General features: G+C 42.4%; 1 protein-coding gene across 3 annotated transcripts in view; it reads left to right on the top strand.

Annotated features, from left to right (window-relative positions):
* Positions 1–18679, top strand: part of ZBTB43 (zinc finger and BTB domain containing 43) — a 30101-nt gene extending 11422 nt beyond the window's left edge. For all 3 annotated transcript variants that reach the window (XM_043916828.1, XM_043916829.1, XM_043916830.1), the window contains one exon: positions 13174–18679. In XM_043916828.1, coding sequence (XP_043772763.1) covers positions 13197–14693 — 1497 coding nt within the window. In that variant the 5' untranslated portion in view covers positions 13174–13196 and the 3' untranslated portion in view covers positions 14694–18679. The remainder of the gene's footprint in view (positions 1–13173) is intronic.
* The last annotated feature ends 1029 nt before the right edge of the window (positions 18680–19708 follow it).

Genomic DNA, 19708 nt, shown 5'->3' with positions numbered 1-19708 from the left:
AGAATTACATTTTGTCTGAAGCTAATTTGTTCCCACTGTTGAGGCAAGACTCTCCTAAATACTCAAGGTTTTTACACTCAGGGAAGTTTTCTTCTATTAGATACTTTGATTATTCCTTCTGCTCCATTCATTTTGTTCTTTCAAGGACGCTAACTAGCCATATGTTGGATCTATATTCTCTGTCCTCCTGTTATCTTCTACCTTGCTGTTATCCTATTTTTATCCTCCTGCGTAAACATTCCTCAGAGTGCTTCCACATTATTGATTCCGTTTTCTACTCCTTAGCGCCTGTTTAAATTTCTGCTCTCTTTTAGTTTCCTTATGTCTTGTTCTTTTTGCATCATTCTACTGCTTTATCTTCCTTAAATTTCCATTCACAGAAATTGTGTTTTCATGCTTGTGGAAAACATCAGTTTAAAAAGACTATCTAAACTGTACTCTTTGTTTACACTTTACTATTTTCTTCTTTTTGGTTATTGTAGAATCTATTTACAGAATAAAACAGTGTTGGGAAACGTTTTGTTCAGGTCTGAAAGTTTCCCCCTTTTTGGGTAGATCATTTGGGGTTCTTTATGCCTGAATGCTGTTATAATCAACTGTTAGGTCTTTTGCTGGAGGATGGGCTGATGATATTGACATCAGTGTTATAACTTGAGTTAAAAAAAAAAAAACACAACTGGGCCTGGAGGCTAGGTTGAGACATTGTTAGGTAAACTTGAGCATGCACTTTGTTCTGTGTTGGTAAAATTGTTTTACCAGGGGCCAACTTGTGTTTCTCTGGTCTAGCTGACAAAGGATGGGCTATGTCTTTGCTTCCTTCCTGGGACTGCTAATGAGCCCCCACCCTGTCATATCAAATCTTTAAAAATTTTCTGCTGAGGCAGTGTGCAACCTTTGGTACCCAGTGCAGCCATCTCTGAATGTTGCCAGTGTGCAGGACCTTTCCTGTGGTCTGCCCTCTTTAACTAAGGGCCTTCCTGATGACTGCTGCCAGAATTGCCTGGTGTAGCACGGGGAGTTGCCAGGGCATGGTCTCCCTTTAGCCTGGCCCCATCTCCACTAGATCCTTAATTAAAATTTGTTGCATAAAGATAACTCTGATCCCTGCTTTTCAGGCTAATCTTTTTATTTCTTAGATTTTTTTTTGGTTTGGATGTAGTAGATGGAAAGAATTATATGCTGCTTTCAAGTCTTCCTCTTAGCCTGGTGACCACCAAAATTTATAGTGACACGATATATAACTTTAGAATACATCATGTTCCCTCCTCTGAATTCCTCATGATTTGTAATTCTCTTATGGTGCTTATATCAGGCTTTCCTTTGAATAACAGGGTTATATGCATGGGTTTTTTATTTTATATTTTTTTTCATATTTTTTTTCATCCCCCTCAGTTCAGTTCAGTTGCTCGGTTATGTCCGACTCTATGACCCCATGAACTACAGCACACCAGGCCTCCCTGTCCATCACCAACTCCCGTAGTTCACCCAAACCCGTGCCCATTGAGTCGGTGATGCCATCCAACTATCTCATCTTCTGTTGTCCCCTTCTCTTCCTGCCTTCAATCTTTCCCAGCATCAGGATCTTTTCAAATGAGTTAGCTCTTTGCATCAGGTTGCCAAAGGATTGGAGTTTCAGCTTCAGCATCACTCCTTCCAATGAATATTCAGGACTGATTTCCTTTAAGATGAACTGGTTGGATCTCCTTGCAGTCCAAGGGACTCTCAAGAGTCTTCTCCAACACCACGGTTCAAAAGCATCAATTCTTCAGTGCTCAACTTTCTTTGTAGTCCAACTCGCACATCCATACATGACCACTGGAAAAACCATAGTCTTGACTAGACGGACCTTTGTTGACTAGTCTCTGCTTTTCAACATGCTATCTAGGTTGGTCATAACTTTCCTTCCAAGGAGTAAGCGTCTTTCAACTTCATGGCTGCACTCACCATCTGCAGTGATTTTCGAGCCCAGAAAAATAAACTTTAGAATAATCCCCCTACCGGATCATAAACTCTGGACAGTGACGTTCTTCATCGTCTTAGAAATCCCCCTAGTACTTTGCACATAGTATTTTATGTTGTGGGGCTTTTTAAAATGTTCTTTTGTAAAAAAAAAAAGAAAAAAAAAAAAAATAAATAAAATGTTCTTTTGTGGTGAGTTAATTACTTCTGTGAAACTCTTAGCAATTGAAATAGCAACTACTATTATGTAGGCATCAGTTGCCTGTGAGTTTGTAAATATTGTTTTCTGCTTTGTTGTGCTGTCGTGTCAAACTCTTTGCGACCCCATGGACTGTAGCCTGCCAGGCTCCTCTGTCCATGAAATTTTCTAGGCAAGAATCCTGGAGCAGGTTGCTGTTTTGTACTCCAAGGGATCTTCCGTACCTGGTGATCAAACACCATATCTTTGGCGTCTCTTTCTTTAGTAGGTGGGTTCTTTACCACAGCGCTACCTGGAAAGCCTAATATTGCTTATATAACAGGGAAACCTGTAGGAGAGATTTAGACTTTACATGTTACAAGATAAGAGAATATGTCAAAGTGCCAAAATCATTCAAATTTAAGGGTAGAGGTCAAATGTTTATTAAATTACAAAGATTATTACCATCTTGACAGAATTAAAATAAAGTTACATGATCTTTTTCCAATTGTTTTTGTGAAAAATACATGTCATTCAATTTCTACTTTAACCATTTTCAGGTTACTTATATTCCAGTATTGTGCATGACATGACTTATATTCCAGTATATTACAGTCAGCACCACTTTCTAGTTCCAAAATATTTTCGTCACCCCAAATAGAAACTCTATCCATTAAGCAATAACTCCCCATTCCTTATTCACCCGAACCCGTGACAACCTCTAATCTACTTTCTCTGTATTTGTCTCTTCTAGATATTTCACAAAAGTAGAATTATACAACATTTGTACTTCGTTTCTGACTTACCTTAATGTTTAGCTTGTTTTAGTGTAGTGTTTTCAGTATTCACCCATATTGTAGTGCATATCAACTTCATTCCTTTCTGTTTATGTCCTCTGTGTGTCTTCTCAATATAATTGACTTATAATGTTGTTGAAGTCCTCTCTTTCCTTACAGAGCTTTTGTCCTGTTTTTCTAGAGGTGTTGAAGTCTCCACCTGTTAGTGTACATCTGTATGTTTCTCTCTTCAGTTCCTGTTCATTTCTGCTTCATATATATTTCTTTCGTTAGGTGCGTATATGTTTTTGTCATACATTCTTGTATCAGTATATAATATCCATCTTTGTTCTTGTAACCTTTTTGACTTAAAATCTATTTTGTCTGATAATAATATAGTCACCCCAACTCTCTTTTGGTTTCTCTTTGCATGAATCACCTTTTCCATTATTTTACTTTGAACATCCTTGTGCCTTTGTGATTAAAGTCTCTTATAAACAATGTATAGACTGTGTGTTTTAACCCATTTTCCAAGTCTCTTGCCTTTTAATTGGAGAGCTTAATCTACTTCATCACTGATAAAGAAGGATTTATTTCTACTGTTTATTTCTAGCTATTTTCTGTGTACCTTACATGTTTTTTGTTTCCCTTATTGCCTTTTAGGTTTTTGGTAAACATTTCTTTCATCGTCTCAGTCTTTGCCTCCTTTCTTTTTCCTAGATCCTGAATCATATTCACTGTCATTATTCTACATTCTTTTTCTGGAAGATTGCCTATCTCCACTTCTTTTACTTGTTTTTCTGGAATTTTATCTTGTCCCTTCATCTGGGACGTAACTTCCTGCTTTTTCATGCTGATTAACTTTCTGTAAAGTGGTTTTGTTTTAGTTGTGGGATTGTGGTTCTTGCTTCTGTCTGCCCTCTGATGGAGGAGAGTAAGAGGTTTGTGTAAGCTTCCTGATTGGAGGTTACTGGTGGTGGGAAAAACTAGGTCTTGCTTGGTGGGCAGGGCCTTGCTCAGTAAAGCTTTAATCCAGTTATCTGCTGATGGGTGGGGTTGCTCCCTCCCTGGTAGTTTTTGGGCCTAAGGCGACCCAGCCCACTGGTCTCTGGGCTCTATGGTGAGGGTGATGGCAACCTCCAAAAGAGTTAAAGAGAAGACCTTCCCAGACAGCTGCTGCCAGTTCCCCCATCCCTGTGGTCAGCCCCTGCTGACCCACACCTCCACTGGAGACCCTCCAACACGAGCAGGTAGTTTTAGATCAGTTTCCTGTGGAGTCATTGCTGCTTTCCTCTGAAGCTTGGTGTACACAAGATTTTGTTTGTGCCCTCCAAGACTGAAGTGGAGTCTCTGTTTCCCCCAGTCCTGTGGAAGTCTTGTAATCAAATCCTACTTGCCTTCAAGGTCAGATTCCCTGGGGATTCCCAGTCCCAGGCTGGGCAGCCTGACATGGGATTTAGAACCTTCACAACAGTGGGAAAACTTATTTGGTATTATTGTTCTCCAGTTCGTGGATCACCCACCCAGCAGGTATGGGATTAGATTTTATTGTGATTGTGCCCCTCCTGCGGTTTCACAGCATCTTCTTCTTTCTCTTTGGACGAGGGGTATCTTTTTTGGTAGGTTCCAGCGTCCTCTTGTCAATGGTTGTTCAACAGCTAGTTGTGATTTTGGTGCTCTCACAGGAGGACATGAGTGCATGTCCTTCTACTCCACCATCTTGAACCCCCCCTTATTGCCTTTTAGTTGAGATTTTTGTTTTATATATTGTTTTGATTTCCTTCTTTCCTTTTTATGTATATTTTTAGTTATTAGTAGTTATCTTGAGGTTTACAGTTAACATCTTAAAACTTATAACAAGCTATTATCAGTAGTATATTAAAAAGCAGAGGTAATACTTTGCCGACAAAGGACCGTCTAGTTAAAGCTATGGTTTTTCCAGTAGTCATATATGGATGTGAGCGTTGAACCATAAAGAAAGCTGAGCGCCAAAGCCTTGGACTGCAAACCAGTCAATCCTAAAGGAAATCAGTCCTGAATATTCATTGGAAGGACTGATGCTGAAGTGCCAGTACTTGGGCCACCTGATGGAAAGAACTGACTCATTGGAAAAGACCTTGATGCTGGAAAAGATTGAAGACAGGAGAAGGGGACGACAGAATAAGTTGGTTGGATGGCATCACCAACTCGATGGACATGAGTTTGAGCAAACTCTGGGAGTTGGTGATGGACAGGGAGGCCTGGCGTGCTGCAGTCCATGGGGTTGCAAAGAGTCTGATATGACTGAGCAGCTTAACTGACTGATGGGTAATGTGTGAAAACTCTACTCCTATACATCTTCATCCCTCCCTCTTCATATTGTTACTGCCACTGATTACATCTTCACCAGCAGTCACCAACGTTTTTAGCACCAGGGACCTTTTTCATGGAAGACAGTTTTTCCACGGAGCAGGGCTGGAGGGGGTGGTTTCAGGATGATTCAAGTGCATTACGTTTATTGTACACTTTATTTCTAATCCAGTGCCACCTCTGATCTAACAGGAGGTACTGATCTGCAGCCCGGAGGTTGGGGACCCCTGTCTTAATACATTGTGTGCCCAATAACATAGACTTATAGTTATTGTTTTATTCATTTGCCTTTTAAATCATTCAGGAAAACAGAGGAGTTGTAAAGCAAAAGTATAATAATATCGGCTCTTGTATTTACCTATGCCATTACTTTTACTGGTAGCCTATTCGTTCATATGCTTTGAAGTACTATCAAGTGTTCTTTTATCTCAGCCTGAAGGATACCTTTATCATTTATAGAGGAAACCTACTAGTAGCAAAACCATTAGCTTTTGTATATCTGGGAATGTCTTAATTTCTCCTTTTTTTTTTTTAAATATTTACTCATTTGGCTCTGTCGGGTCTTAGGTGCGGTGTGCGAACTCAGTTGCAGTATGTGAACTCTTAGTTGTAGCCTGTGAAATCTAGTTTCCTGACCAAGGATCAAATCCAGGCTGCCTGTGTTGAGAGTGCCGTCTTAGCCGTTGGATCTCCTTCATTCCTGAAAGGATAGTTTTGCAGATATCAAATTCCTGGTTGATGGATCTTTCTTGTAGCACTTTAAATATGTCATGCGATGCCTTCTGAGCACCATGGTTTTTGATTAGCAATTAGCTGTTAGTCTTACTGAAAGTGAAAGTGTTAGTCACTCAGTCGTGTGTCTGACTCTGTGACCCCATAGGGTGTAGCCTGCCAGGCTCCTCTGCCCATTCAGTTCTCCAAGGCAAGAATACTGGAGTTGGTTGCCATTCCCTTCTCCAGGAGATCTTCCTGACCCAGGGTTGGAACCCAGGTCTCCTGCATTGCAGGCAGACTCTTTACTGTCTGAGCTACCAGGGAAGTCCAAGTCTTACTGAGGATCCCTTTTAGGTGATGAGTGGCTTCTTTCTTGCTGCTTTCACATTCTCCGTTGTCTCTTACTTTCCACTGAGAAATGGAATATTTCCCGCCATATCAGTAAACAAGGATGTCATAGTCAGTAGCAGTTTCAGCCACCAGGATGGTGAACTGGTGAGCCGTGAGGGAACTCAGGATGTGAAAATGCAGGATACTGGCCCCAGATAGATGGCGTACATATCAAAGGAATGATTTCAGTGAGCCCAGACTCTTGCATCTTCCCATACATAGAAAAATGCGAAATTCCTTAGCCTGACATATTTGGTTTTCTTTAATTATCAATACTTTTTTGACTTTCCCAAATACGTGTCCTTTGTTGGAAACCTCCTATATATCCTAGCTCCCTCTCTTGCCTCCTCAGAGCAGTTTCTCAGAGCTATCTGAAATACTGTCTCCCGGGCTGCAGTCCTCATTTTGCCCCAAATAAAACTTAACTTGCAGCTCTCACGTTGTGCACAGTTTTTTTTCCAGCCCCACTATTTGACTTACAATGTATCTTATGTGGATCTCTTTATCTACTTGGAGTTTGTTAAACTTCTTGGATGTGTACCGTTTATGTCTTATCAAATTCAGGAAAATATATCACTTCTATTCTTTTTTCTCCTTCTGAGACTGATTTGCATGTTGGTATATTTGGTTTTCCATAGTACCGCAGATTGTGTTTCTTTTTCTTTGTTCCTAATACTCCTCAGACTGGATATTTCAATTGCTTTACATTTGAGTTTGATGAAGTTTTTTCCTTTTGCCTGCTTAAATCTGCCATTGAACTCCTCTTATGAATTTTTAATTTTAACTTGTATCTGTTTCCTTGGTCTTCCATAATAAAATACCACAGGCCAGGTGGCTTAAGCAACAAGAAGTTATTTTTTTCACAGTGTCAGAGGCTTGAAGTCTGAGATCAAAATGCTGGCAGGTTTGGCTTCTCCTGAGGCCCTTCTCTTTGGCTTGCAAGTGCCCCCTTTTCATTGTGTGTTCACATTGCACACATGCCTGATGTCTCTGTCCAAATTTCATTTCTTTTAAGAACACTAGTTGTCTTGGATTCGGTCCCACCCAAACAGCCTCCTTTTAACTTTACCTTTTTAAAGGCCCTAAATCCAAATATAGTCACATTCTGGAGTACTGAGGGCTAGGGCTTTAACATAGGGAAATTGGAAGGATGCAATTTAGCCCATAGTGCAGCTGTTAAAATTTCCAGCTCCAGAATTTCTATTTGATTACTTTTTACAATTTCGACCTCTTTATTGACATTGTTCTCCTGATTTTCTTGAACTCTTTGTCCATAGTTTTCTTTAACAGTTTGAGCAAGTCCATGGCAGTTGACTGTAACAGCTCTAACTAGCACTTAACAATGTCTGATATTCCTCAAGGATAGTTTCTAATTTTTTTTCCCCTGTGAATGTACCTTATTTTCCTTTTTCTTTGTGTATTTTGTGTATTTCTGTGTAATTTTTGGTTCAGAACTGGATATTTTTAGTATTCTAATGGGATAGCTCTTGAAATCAGATTCTTCCCTTCCTAGGGGATTTTTCTGTTTGTTTCGTGTTGATGGCTGCTATTGTCTGTATCGCGATTTTTTCCAGACTGTTTTGCAAAGTCTGTATTCCTTGTTGCATGTAGTCCCCAAAGTTTCTGTTGCTTTAGCTCTGTGGTAGGCTGTGTCTTGACAGAAATTTCCTTAAGTGCTTGGGCCCAGGAAATAGCGGGAGAGGTGTGTGTATTTTAAAATCTTATGATGGATGCTACTAGGGAAACCAAGCAGCCCAAGACACAGCTGCATGGATCCACCAGACTGGCCAAGATACAAAAACCCCAATTTTTGAAGAACACTGTTCTTCCACCCTGGCATCAGCTAGGCACTCTTGGAAACTGGGCCACTGTCTTGCAGATTGTGGCAGGAGGAAATGGCAACTCACTCCAGTATTCTTGCCTGGAAAATTCCATGGGCAGAGGGGCCTGGTGGACTATATACATGGGATCGCAAAGTTGAACACAGCTGAAGTGACTAAGCGTGGACACTCACTCTTAACAAGGTTTAACAGCCTCGTCTTTGATCAGGCATTGCTGTGGTTGCTGTTAAGTGTCTGATCAGATTCCAGAGTTCTGAAATGGTTGATTTTGATCAACTTAACAGTTTACTAATTGTTTTGGTGGAGGGACTGACACCTAGAGCTTCCTACTCCATTTTCTCTAACATCACTTATGGCATCTTTTTTGTAGAACTGTTTTTAAGTCTTATCTCAGTCACATAAAATTTCACAGCAAATATTTTAAATCTTGAGGAAAAGATGAGTTATTCAGTAAGTAGTGTAGGAAAAACAGGCTTGCCATTTTGGAGGGAAAAGGAAAAATTGGATCCTAACCTTCTCCTTATGCCAATATTAATGCTTTATGTATTAAAGATTTAAATGCCTTTAAAAGAAAAATGGTGCCAGGAGTAAATTCTAAATAATTCTTTTTACTTTTTTAAAATAACTTTGCTGTCAGGAATGCCTTTGTGTGTCTAACACAAAACCCTGGAGCTATAAAAGCAAAGATTGGATAATTTGCACAAATTTCAAAAGTTAATGTCCTGAATTTACAAAAATTACAAATCAATGAGATGAATTGCTTAATTTATTTGAACACAGAATATTACTGATAATATAGAGGAAAAACAGATGACCAGTAAATGTAAGTAGAATATCAGTCTCGTTCATAATTAATTGAATGTTGATCAGTGAATCATGGATTATTCACTTGAGAAATTTGCAAACTTTTTTTGTCTTGCTTGATAAAGTTGAGGAATAGACACTGTCATTTACTGTTGGTAAGAATGTGACTTGGTGCAACCTTTCTGGAAATTAGTTTTATTGACCCAGCAATTCTACTGGTAGAGATTACCCTATAGATACTTACAAAGATAAACCAAGATAGTCATAATTTCAAAAACTGAAACAATTGAAATTCCATAAGAAGAGAGCTGATTAAATTATCGTTAAGTCCACATAGGAGAAAACTATATAGCCATTAAATAGAATGAAAGTGTTAGTCACTCAGCTATGTCCCATTCTTTGCGACCCCACAGACTGTAGCCAGCCAGGCTCCTCTGTCCATGGAATTCTCCAGGCAAGAATACTGGAGTGGGTAGTCATTCCCTTCTCCAAGGGATCTTCCCAGCTCAGTGATTGAACTGGGTCTCCTGCATTACAGGCAGATGATTTACCATCTGAGCCATCAGGGAAACCCAGACATAATGAATTCCCTCTTATGCTATTATGGTGTCCTGATCCCTTCAACCTACTGTAACAAAGTGCCATAGACTGGGTGACTTATAAACAACATAAATTTATTTCTCAGAGTTCTGGAGGCTGAGAAGACTAGGGTCAAGGTGCCAGCAGGTTTGGCTTCTGGTGAGGGCCTACTCACTAATTCGTAGACAGCCGTCTTTTCACTGTCTCTTCATATAGCCAGAGGGGACAAGGGAATTCTCTGTTGTCTCTTCATAAGGGCACTAATCCCATTCAGGAGGTCTCTGCCTTCGTGGCCTACTCATCCCCCAAAGCAAACACAATCACACTGGGGGAGGGGTTCAGCATGCATTTGGGGGACATAGTCAGTTTATAGGATGTCAGATATTCTGCCAGATACATTGACAGAGCTAGGACAGAGTAGAATGTAGGTAATGAGCCCATTTGGGTGGAGTTATTAAAGAATATAGATCATTGATTCTGATATATGCACAGAGAAGTTTCTAGAAATATATACAGGAGTTTGTAAATCATGGTTTCTTTTGTTGGGGATGGGAACTAGGAATAAATGGTGGAGAGTTTTTTTTTAACAGCTTATTGTGTTTTATGCTCTCCCGATTTTTTTCCAAATAGCTAAAACCAAAATTCTGTGGTGATAAGAGCTTACATACCTGTAATCTGTATGCATTTATGTAGTTAACTTTTCCTTTTGAAATTATAAATAGCTAAGTTTATTTCCTGGTCTTCTTCTTGTTGTTTTTAATCATTATGAAATATTTTGTTTGTGCTCAGTTGTGGCTCTTTACGACCCCACAGATGGTAGCACCCCACAGATGGTAGGGTCCTCTGTCTGTGGGACTTCGCAGGCAAAAATAGTGGAGTAGATTGCCATTTCCCTCTCCAGGGGGTCTTCCTGACCCAGGGATCAAACACATGTCTCCTGCATTGGCAGGTGGATTTTTTACTGCTATGCCACCTGGGAAGCCACTATGAAATGTTCTGAGAGCTCTAAATAATAAATTAATACTAAATTCTAAAAACACTTCCTTACCTCTTAAAATTATTAATGACTAATCTGGTATTTTCACATCTCCTTAGAAGACGCAGTGATGTGATAGGAAAAATAGCATAGGCTTTGGAGTCGTAGAAACTTAGATTTCAAATTCCAACATAATAAAAACTAGCTTCTATTTTAGCCTTAGGAAATTTCCTTGAAATAGTGAACTTAAGATAACAGCCCTCTACATTTGTAGATTAGGTGAGAAGGTGTATAGTCCCTCAGTCCAGTTCAGTCGCTCAGTCGTATCGGACTCTTTGTTGCCCCATGGACTGCAGCTTGCCAGGCCTCCCTGTCCATCACCAGCTCCCGTACGTGCTCAAACTCATGTCCATCGAGTTGGTGATGCCATCCAACCATCTCATCTTCTGTTGTCCCCTTTTCCTCTCATCTTCAATCTTTCACAACATCAGGGTCTTTTCCAATGAGTCAGTTTTTCGCATCAGGTGGCCACAGTATTGGAGTTCCAGCTGTATAGTCCCTGGTGTATAGTAATTACTCAAAAAACTTTGATAGTTTCTTCTCTTGGCATTTCTCCATGTCTCTGAAAGGTAACTTTCAACCTTTGTTGGGTTATCTGCTTCTCTTTTCTGGTACTTAGAAAATCTGCTATTTAGCAATGTTTAGATATGGTATCAGACCCAAGTGACAAATAGCACCAATAAATCTGTTGAGGGACTCCCCTGGTGGTCCAGTGGCTAAGACTCCAGGCTCCCAGTGAGGAGGGCCTGAATTTGATCCCTGGGATTGCAGCCATGAAATTAAAAGACACTTAGTCCTTGGAAGGAAAGATATGACCAACCTAGATAGCATATTAAAAAGCAGAGACATTACTTTGCCAACAAAGGTCCATCTAGTCAAGGCTATGGTTTTTCCAGTGGTCATGTATGGATGTGAGAGTTGGACTGTGAAGAAAGCTGAGCCCCAAAGAATTGATGCTTTTGAACTGTGGTGTTGGAGAAGACTCTTGAGAGTCCCTTGGACTGCAAGGAGATCCAACCAGTCCATCCTAAAGGAGATCAGTCCTGGGTGTTCATTGAAAGGACTGATGCTGAAGCTGAAACTCCAATACTTTGGCCACCTCATGCGAAGAGTTGACTCATTGGAAAAGACCCTGATGCTGGGAGGGATCGGGGGCAGAAGGAGGAGGGGACGACAGAGGATGAGATGGTTGGATGGCATCACTGACTCGATGGACATGAATTTGGGTGAATTCCGGGAGTTGGTGATAGACAGGGAGGCCTAGCGTGCTGCGATTCATAGGGTCGCAAAGAGTCCGACACAACTGAGCGACTGAACTGAACTGAACTGAGGGAACTAGATCCCACATGTTACAGCTGAGAGTTTGAAGGCTGCATCTGGAGAGCCGGCCTGCCGCAACTGAGACCTGGTGCAGCTAAATAAATACAAATTAAACAGATAAATCTGTTGGGTTTTCTGGTTTGTTCTAATTTTCTCTGGAATTGCAGAGCCTGAGCAGCATCTCTAGCAGAGTTCATATCACTGATCACTCTTGTTGTGAATTGTCTGTAAAGCTTGACTCACCCCACAAAATATATTTATGATAATGCAACGAGCAATCCCTTCTTTTCTCTTGTAAGTATTGTCAGATTGAGTTCACTCAGTAACAGGGACAGTGTTTACTGTACTCTTTGTTCTATAGCTTTTAAAACAATTTGGAGATTACCAGAGAGAAAGAATACCTTGCCTTGCCACCTTGCCTTGCCATTTTGTTCTGTTTCACATTATCAGAAGCTCTTAAAGGGCTAGAATTCTGACAGCAGCTAGAGCAACCCATGTTGTTTGGGACCTCAGTGAGTTAGCCCCTATGGTGCTAAAGAATCAAAGGCCTGACTGAACTGATCACACCTCTTCAGCCCCTTGTCCCCTCCCTGGATTCTAGCACAATGGTCTTCTTTCAGTTCCTTGCAGTTACTGAGATCATTTCTGCCTAAGGGACTTTACATGTGCTTTAAGAATCTGCCTGCAATGCGGGAGACCCGGCTTTGATCCCTGGGTCAGGAAGATCCCCTGGAGAAGAAAATGGCAACCCACTCCAGTATTCTTGCCTGGGAAATCCCATGGACAGAGGAGCCTGACGGGCTGCAGTCCATGGGATTGCAGAGTCGGAGACGACTAAGCAACTAACACCCCTTCTTTCCACAATTCTTCCTCGTGTGAATTGAATCTGAGGCCTCTTAAAAATTCTGTCAGGAACAGGTATTGTATTTGTTCTGACTAGAAATATTTGTTTTGTTTTACTTGCTATTTGTATAGTTTACAAATATCTCTGGATTCTGTTTTCTCTCAGACACAGGCAATGTCAAGAGTTAATACCATAAGTAATGGTGGGAGGTTCTTGCTTTTGGCACACTCAACACCTGCAAGCCTTGCTCTGGGGGATCAAGGCTCCACCCACCATCCCCACAGGCCAGGGGGTTTTTTGAAACTATGGAACCTCAGTTTTCTTAGTGATCTGTAAGTTTCTCTTTGGGCTGGAATTAGTACTAATTTTTCTTTCTCTTTTAGCACCAAACAAGATTTGTGATGAAATGGAGCCTGGAACAAACTCTTTTCGAGTAGAATTTCCTGATTTTTCCAGCACCATTCTGCAAAAACTGAACCAGCAGCGCCAGCAGGGACAATTATGTGATGTGTCCATTGTTGTCCAAGGCCACATTTTCCGAGCACACAAAGCTGTTCTTGCTGCCAGTTCCCCCTACTTTTGTGACCAGGTACTCCTGAAAAACAGCAGGAGGATTGTTTTGCCTGATGTGATGAATCCCAGAGTGTTTGAGAACATTCTCCTGTCAAGTTATACGGGACGTCTAGTAATGCCTGCTCCAGAAATTGTCAGTTACTTAACAGCAGCGAGCTTCCTCCAGATGTGGCATGTGGTCGACAAATGCACTGAGGTTTTAGAAGGAAACCCTACAGTCCTTTGTCAGAAGCTAAATCACGGCAGTGACCACCAGTCTCCAAGCAGCAGCAATTATAATGGCCTGGTAGAGAGCTTTGAGCTGGGCTCCGGGGGCCACACGGATTTCCCCAAAACCCAGGAACTGAGGGATGGAGAGAACGAAGAGGAGAGCACCAAAGACGAGCTGTCATCTCAGCTCACCGAGCACGAATACCTTCCCAGTAACTCGTCCACAGAGCACGACCGGCTGAGCACGGAGATGGCGAGCCAGGACGGGGAGGAGGGGGCCAGCGACAGCGCCGAGTTCCACTACACCCGGCCCATGTACAGCAAGCCCAGCATAATGGCTCACAAACGCTGGATCCACGTGAAGCCCGAGCGCTTTGAGCAGGCGTGCGAGGGCATGGATGTGCACGCACCCTACGATGAGCACCAGGTCACAGAGTCCATCAACACCATGCAGACAGAGTACTCAGTCCAGCCCTCGGGGGTAGAGGAAGACTTTCACATTGGGGAAAAAAAAGTGGAAGCAGAGTTTGACGAACAGGCTGATGAAAGCAATTATGATGAGCAGGTGGATTTCTATGGCTCCTCCATGGAAGAGTTTTCTGGAGAGCGGTCAGATGGGAATCTCATCTGGCACAAACAGGAGGCAGCCCTAGCGTCAGGCTACAGTGAGAATATTGAGATGGTGACAGGGATTAAAGAGGAGGCTCCCCACCTAGGATTCTCGGCCACCGACAAGCTGTATCTTTGTCAGTGCGGCAAGAGCTTCACTCACAAGAGTCAGAGAGATCGGCACATGAGCATGCACCTCGGGCTCCGGCCTTACGGCTGTGGGGTCTGCGGTAAGAAATTCAAAATGAAGCATCATCTCGTGGGTCACATGAAAATTCACACAGGCATAAAGCCATATGAGTGTAATATCTGTGCAAAGAGATTCATGTGGAGGGACAGTTTCCACAGGCATGTGACTTCTTGTACCAAGTCCTATGAAGCTGCAAAGGCTGAGCAGAATACAACTGAAGCTTGTACCAAGTCCTACGAAGCTGCAAAGGCTGAGCAGAATATGACTGAGGCTTGTACCAAGTCCTACGAAGCTGCAAAGGCTGAGCAGAATACGACTTGAGTGGCAGGCACAAAAATAAACTGTGGTAATTATGCAAATCTGGGCACAGATGATGCGTGCTACTTGCTATTATGAGAGAAGCTTAAAAAAAAGGAAGATATTTCTGCAAGACCAGTTCTAAGTAGGCCAATTAAAAAATCTGATTCTTCAAATTTGTATGCTCCCGGCCTGGAGTGGGAAAAGGGGATAAGTTCGCCCACCTCACACCTGGCAAGGTGAACCTTCAGGCCTCTTGTGAATGAAGCTGGTGGACTAGGGGGTAGAGATCCCTGCACTTGGAATTGGACTCCGATCCCCCCAGTTCCGTTTCAGGTGGCAGCGGTTTTTGATCAGTCATTATTACAAGGTCATATTGGAATTTTATTTTGCTCTTTCTATAGATACTTAGGTAATGTGGGTTTGTTTTGGTAGCTGCTTCACTGAATGAAATGCTACTTATGTAATAGCTACAAATAATGTGATTCCTAGGATACTAAGTTGATTAACAGAGCTCTCTTATCTGGTTTTGTTCTTTCTAAAGAGTATTGTAACCAAAACTGTGGAGATACTAAGAGGGTGACATTCTGAGTAAGAAAAAAAAGTAGCTCATGATACAAGCCCGATTCTCTGTAAGATGCCACTGTCACGAAGGGTTTCAGACTCTTGATAAGTCAGAGTTTTATATTTTAGTACTAACATTTAGTTTGAACAGTTGTTTCTAATTGTAATTCTCTAGGGTGCCAGAGATAGGTATTTCTAACTGGTTTGCTGTTCCAAATCCTGTTTGTTTAATTGTAGCATCCACACAGTGGGATCTGCTCTGGCTAGTAGACTTCTAGCCTGCTTTGACTCTGACCACGGTACCATTGGCTGTTCTAGCCCATTCACTCTGTCTTAGATTATGGTGCTTCCTGAAGTGGTCAGTCAATGACCAGTTACTGGGAAGGAGCTGGAAGCCACGACTGAGAGTTACCTGTGAACTTCAGGAGCCGATAGAGTGCCACAGCGACACTCCAACTGTCAGAATGAGAGCCGCCGAGTAGCAGAATTTTGAGTGTCAGGTTGTGCTTGTGGGGGACAGGGGAAACCAATTGCTCAAGAAAAGGGGAGTTTTGAAAATACACTGGTAGGAGAGATACTCACAGAGGGGTACGTTGAGCTGGTCCTCCCAGCTCTTTAGGAGTGCGGGAATGTGTTTTAAAAGAGGGAAAGAAAGAGTCCTAATTTTAGAAAGTTGTCTGCAAATTCCTGCTCTCATTTAATAGATAAAGCTGCATAAATTTACAAGTCCGTATAGCTATACCTACCAAAAAAAAAACCAGGAAAAGTAGCTATTCTGAGACCTTTTCTGGGGATCAGTCAGAAGTTTGGGATTAAAAAAGAAGCTTGTTCAGGATGTTTTAGACTGTAACAGACCTGAAGTTGTCACCAGGGTTGGGACAGGGTGCTACTGTTATGTTAACTTTTCCGTAAACTTCCTGGTTTATTATTTCTTAGTGGAAACTTTTTTTCCTGAAAACAAAAATAACTTCTTGGATTTGGAGTGAAGTTTTTGTTTTAAAAGTTGGACTTTAAAAAATAAATAAATAAAAATAAATAAAAGTTGGGCTTTGCTCTGAAATGAGAGACTTTGCTGGCAATGGCCTCTGATCCTCAAACTCCTACCATCAAGGCATTTAGTTGTATGGAAAGGGGAAAGATTTACGTACCAGTTAATGCTTGTAATCAAGGTTACAAAACAGGGATCTATTCATTAACACTGTATCATTCTCGATATATAAAAAGCACTTTGTATTTAAAACTTTATTATAAATATATATATATATATTGATTTTTTTAACATAGAAACTAGATATTACCTCTTGGTTGTTTACCACGTTAATACCCTCTTCTCTTAGTGTTGAAACTTCACCAGTTAACAGTCATTTCTGTGTGTACCTGACAGAGTGTGTAGAGGTGACTTACAGCCAAGCTCAGTTGCTTCTCTTTTTCTCATGTTAGAAGCATTAGGTTTTAGGTATGATCCCAGCCAGTGTATGTGAGGAAAAATTGTTGTATTATTTCTACTAATTTCATTACTAAGGCAGTGAAACCATTTTGTTCAGCCAAAAGCCAGTCACCCTCTCTAATAGTATCAGCAGACCATTTTTGCCTGTTTGGAAGGTTTGATGTGCTGGTTTCTATTAAAGATTGTACTCAAATGAGTGTTGGAACACTTGGGAAGAAGAGTCTTGAGAGGTAAAATAAAAATATTCTGGAAAAATCTCATGGTCCTTCAGTTACGTTGAGATCAGCACGGCAGCCGTCGTGAGTAATGAGGAGGGGGACAGGACTAGTGGGCAGCTCTCTGGTGGTAGTTGTGGAAGCTGTCGGTTGTACTGGGACTTCATGTGTTATGAAGAGAAGCAGATCTTCTATTGAAATCCTTATGTGTACATCTGCTACTAAATGTAGAATATAAAATATAAGTTCCTCACACCTGCCATTTGAAGCTTTTTATGGTAGTGGGGTTTTTGTAAAAGTTAGAGTTGCTGATCACTCAACCAGACCCTGTGAGATGATTGGGCATCTGAAATGCTGGCCATGTCTAGAGAGCCAGGGCAAGGGGATTGCCTTAGTTTGGATATTGAAAGTGAATCTTTATAAACTTTGCTTTTAGGCTTAAGAGATCATACTGTATTACTACTTTTTTTTTTCCCTCCTACCCACCCTGGGTTGGACAGATAGTCTGTCTTTACCCTCAGTACAGCTTTAGAAAATCTTTCTCCTTCCTGTTGAGTTTGGAGAGCAGTGGGTAACGTTTCCAAACGGTCTTTCAGGGATCTCGTCAGTGGCCCACAGCCAAGGTGTTTGTCCCTTACTTTGAGTCTTAACTGTGGTTTCTCTCCAGTCCCAATGGGAAAGGGCTTGCAGGCACCACCAGTGGTCTTTAGTATTCATACTGATGCTGTGCCTTTCATTTTAGATCCACATGTTACAGTGACCCACCTGGTTAAGTAGGTCTGACCGCCTGAGAACAGATTGCCGTAACCTTTCCTCGGCTGTTGCGGGCTACCCTCCAGCCCCTTCTCTTGGCCGTTGGTCTCAGAGTCTGCCCGAAAGGGTCTCCTCCGCTCTAGTGGGCATTTGCCGAACTGAACTGACCCTGTGCTGACTTCTGACTGACTGACTGGGAAAGCTGCTTAGTCTCAGCGGCATCTTCCCACGGAGGCACACGCCTCCTCCTGAGGCTGCTGCGGACATGAAGTTGGGGCTGAGCAGAAGCAGCAACACTGGCTTTCCCTGGGGAGGGGGGATTTGCTGTACCACCCCCCCCGCCCCCAGCCCCGGGGCGGGAGGCCAGGGGTGGGTAGAGAGGACGCCATCACACCAACTTCAGGGGTTTGCTTTCATAAGGTCTCTGGATAATTTAGGAATGCTGAAAACCAAGCAACATAGACGCCACCCCTCCACCCCTTCTGTGCCACACTAATTTTGTGATTTAGGTTGCTTTCATGTGACTCACTTTGTTCAGTGAAACCAGGGTGTTTGTTTGGATTTTTGTCTTTGCTAACTTATGTGTTCAAAGGTACATGTTTCTTATTTCAGATTTCTACTGATAGTGCCCTATGGGAAGATGCTGGAACACATTTTGCAAATGTGACTTTTTTTTTTTTAGTTTTGCTTGAAGCCTGTGTCATAATGTCAATTGCTGCTGCCTTCTTTCCTTTTATGAGGTTCCCAATGTTTCTTCTAGAAAATTATTTATGCAAGTCAGGTGACTCTTAGACCACAAAACCATTTGACAATAAACAGAGTATCATTAGGTGCATATCTTATTGATATTTTGTGAAATGTTATGCCTGTGTTGCAAAAGTTGAATAGTTTTGTCTATATACTGCTGTCTTCAGTGTACAGCATGGTTTTACTTAATTGAATGTTACTGTTTAATATTTTCTTCTTATAGAAGAGACCATGCCCTTTTGTATGACATGTTTTAATAAATGTTATCTGTCAACTTTGTAAAAGTTCTGTTTTTCACTCTGGATATTTGACGACAAGTCTTTGTTTTCATTCTGGCCTTTGCCACCTGAGAATAAAAGTTATATTGTGGCCTTTTGATAAGTAAATGCCAGCTAGCCTGCTCAGATGGGTAGTGAGTTGATCATTTGCTGTATCAGGCATTTATGAAGATTATCTCGTTTAGCCCCCTGGCCCCTCTAGCCCCATCAGGTGTTTGGGTGTCCTGGTTATTCTCTTTGCTCCTCCAGATCCCCTCCCCACCCTGGGCTTAGCTTTGGAGGCTCACCCCTGTGGACCTGTCCCGGCTTCTGGTCCGGGTCTACCGGAGACACTGCTGGGAGGAGCGTGGCGGGTGGGAGGAGAGAGAAGTCAGGGCATTCAGTGCCCCCAGCTCCTTTCCGCCAGGCGTGGCTCGACAGCAGCTGGGCGGGCTGCCTCCGCCGCAGCTCCTGTCGGGCAACTTCAGCGTCTGGTGACTACACCCTCCTCTTGTGCTTTCAAGCCGAGACCCAGTCCTGACTCCCGGTTTTCCTGGCCCTCAGAGACTGAAGTGTCCCCGTAGGAGTTCTGGAGCCTGCCCACACCCTTTGTAAATAGTCCCTTATGAAGCGCCCCTCAGTCTCCCCGCTGAGTTACGCCTGTGTCCTGGGCCTGCACCCCAGCTGATGCCTTGGGTGCACTCGCCTCAACATGTGAGCCTGCTGTGATTCACAGGAGGCGAGTCTTACCAAAGGTGGCGCCGCAGCTTCCCCGCAGAGCTGAGGCTCAGAGGCAGGACTTGGGGCTGCAGCGCTCAGAAGGTGGTTTTTTCCAGTCTCTGTAATGCCGCCATGCTCTTTAGTCGGGTCTCCGCTTCACCTCACTTTCCCCTCCCCGGCTCCCCCACCCCCAGGAAAACCCGCCAGAAGCAGCAACAGTGCTCTTTAAAAGTGCCGCAGGCGCTGAGGGCCACACGTATTTCCTAACAACAGCTCATTACCAGAGACACTGCTTGTTTTAGACCAAACTTAACCATCTTCCCACACAAACCTTCT

The sequence above is a fragment of the Cervus elaphus genome, chromosome 11 (genome assembly GCF_910594005.1).
Source record: "Cervus elaphus chromosome 11, mCerEla1.1, whole genome shotgun sequence".
Lineage (NCBI taxonomy): Eukaryota > Metazoa > Chordata > Mammalia > Artiodactyla > Cervidae > Cervus > Cervus elaphus.
The sequence above is the reverse complement of the archived record's forward strand: the minus strand, read 5'-3'. Positions and strand labels throughout refer to the sequence as shown.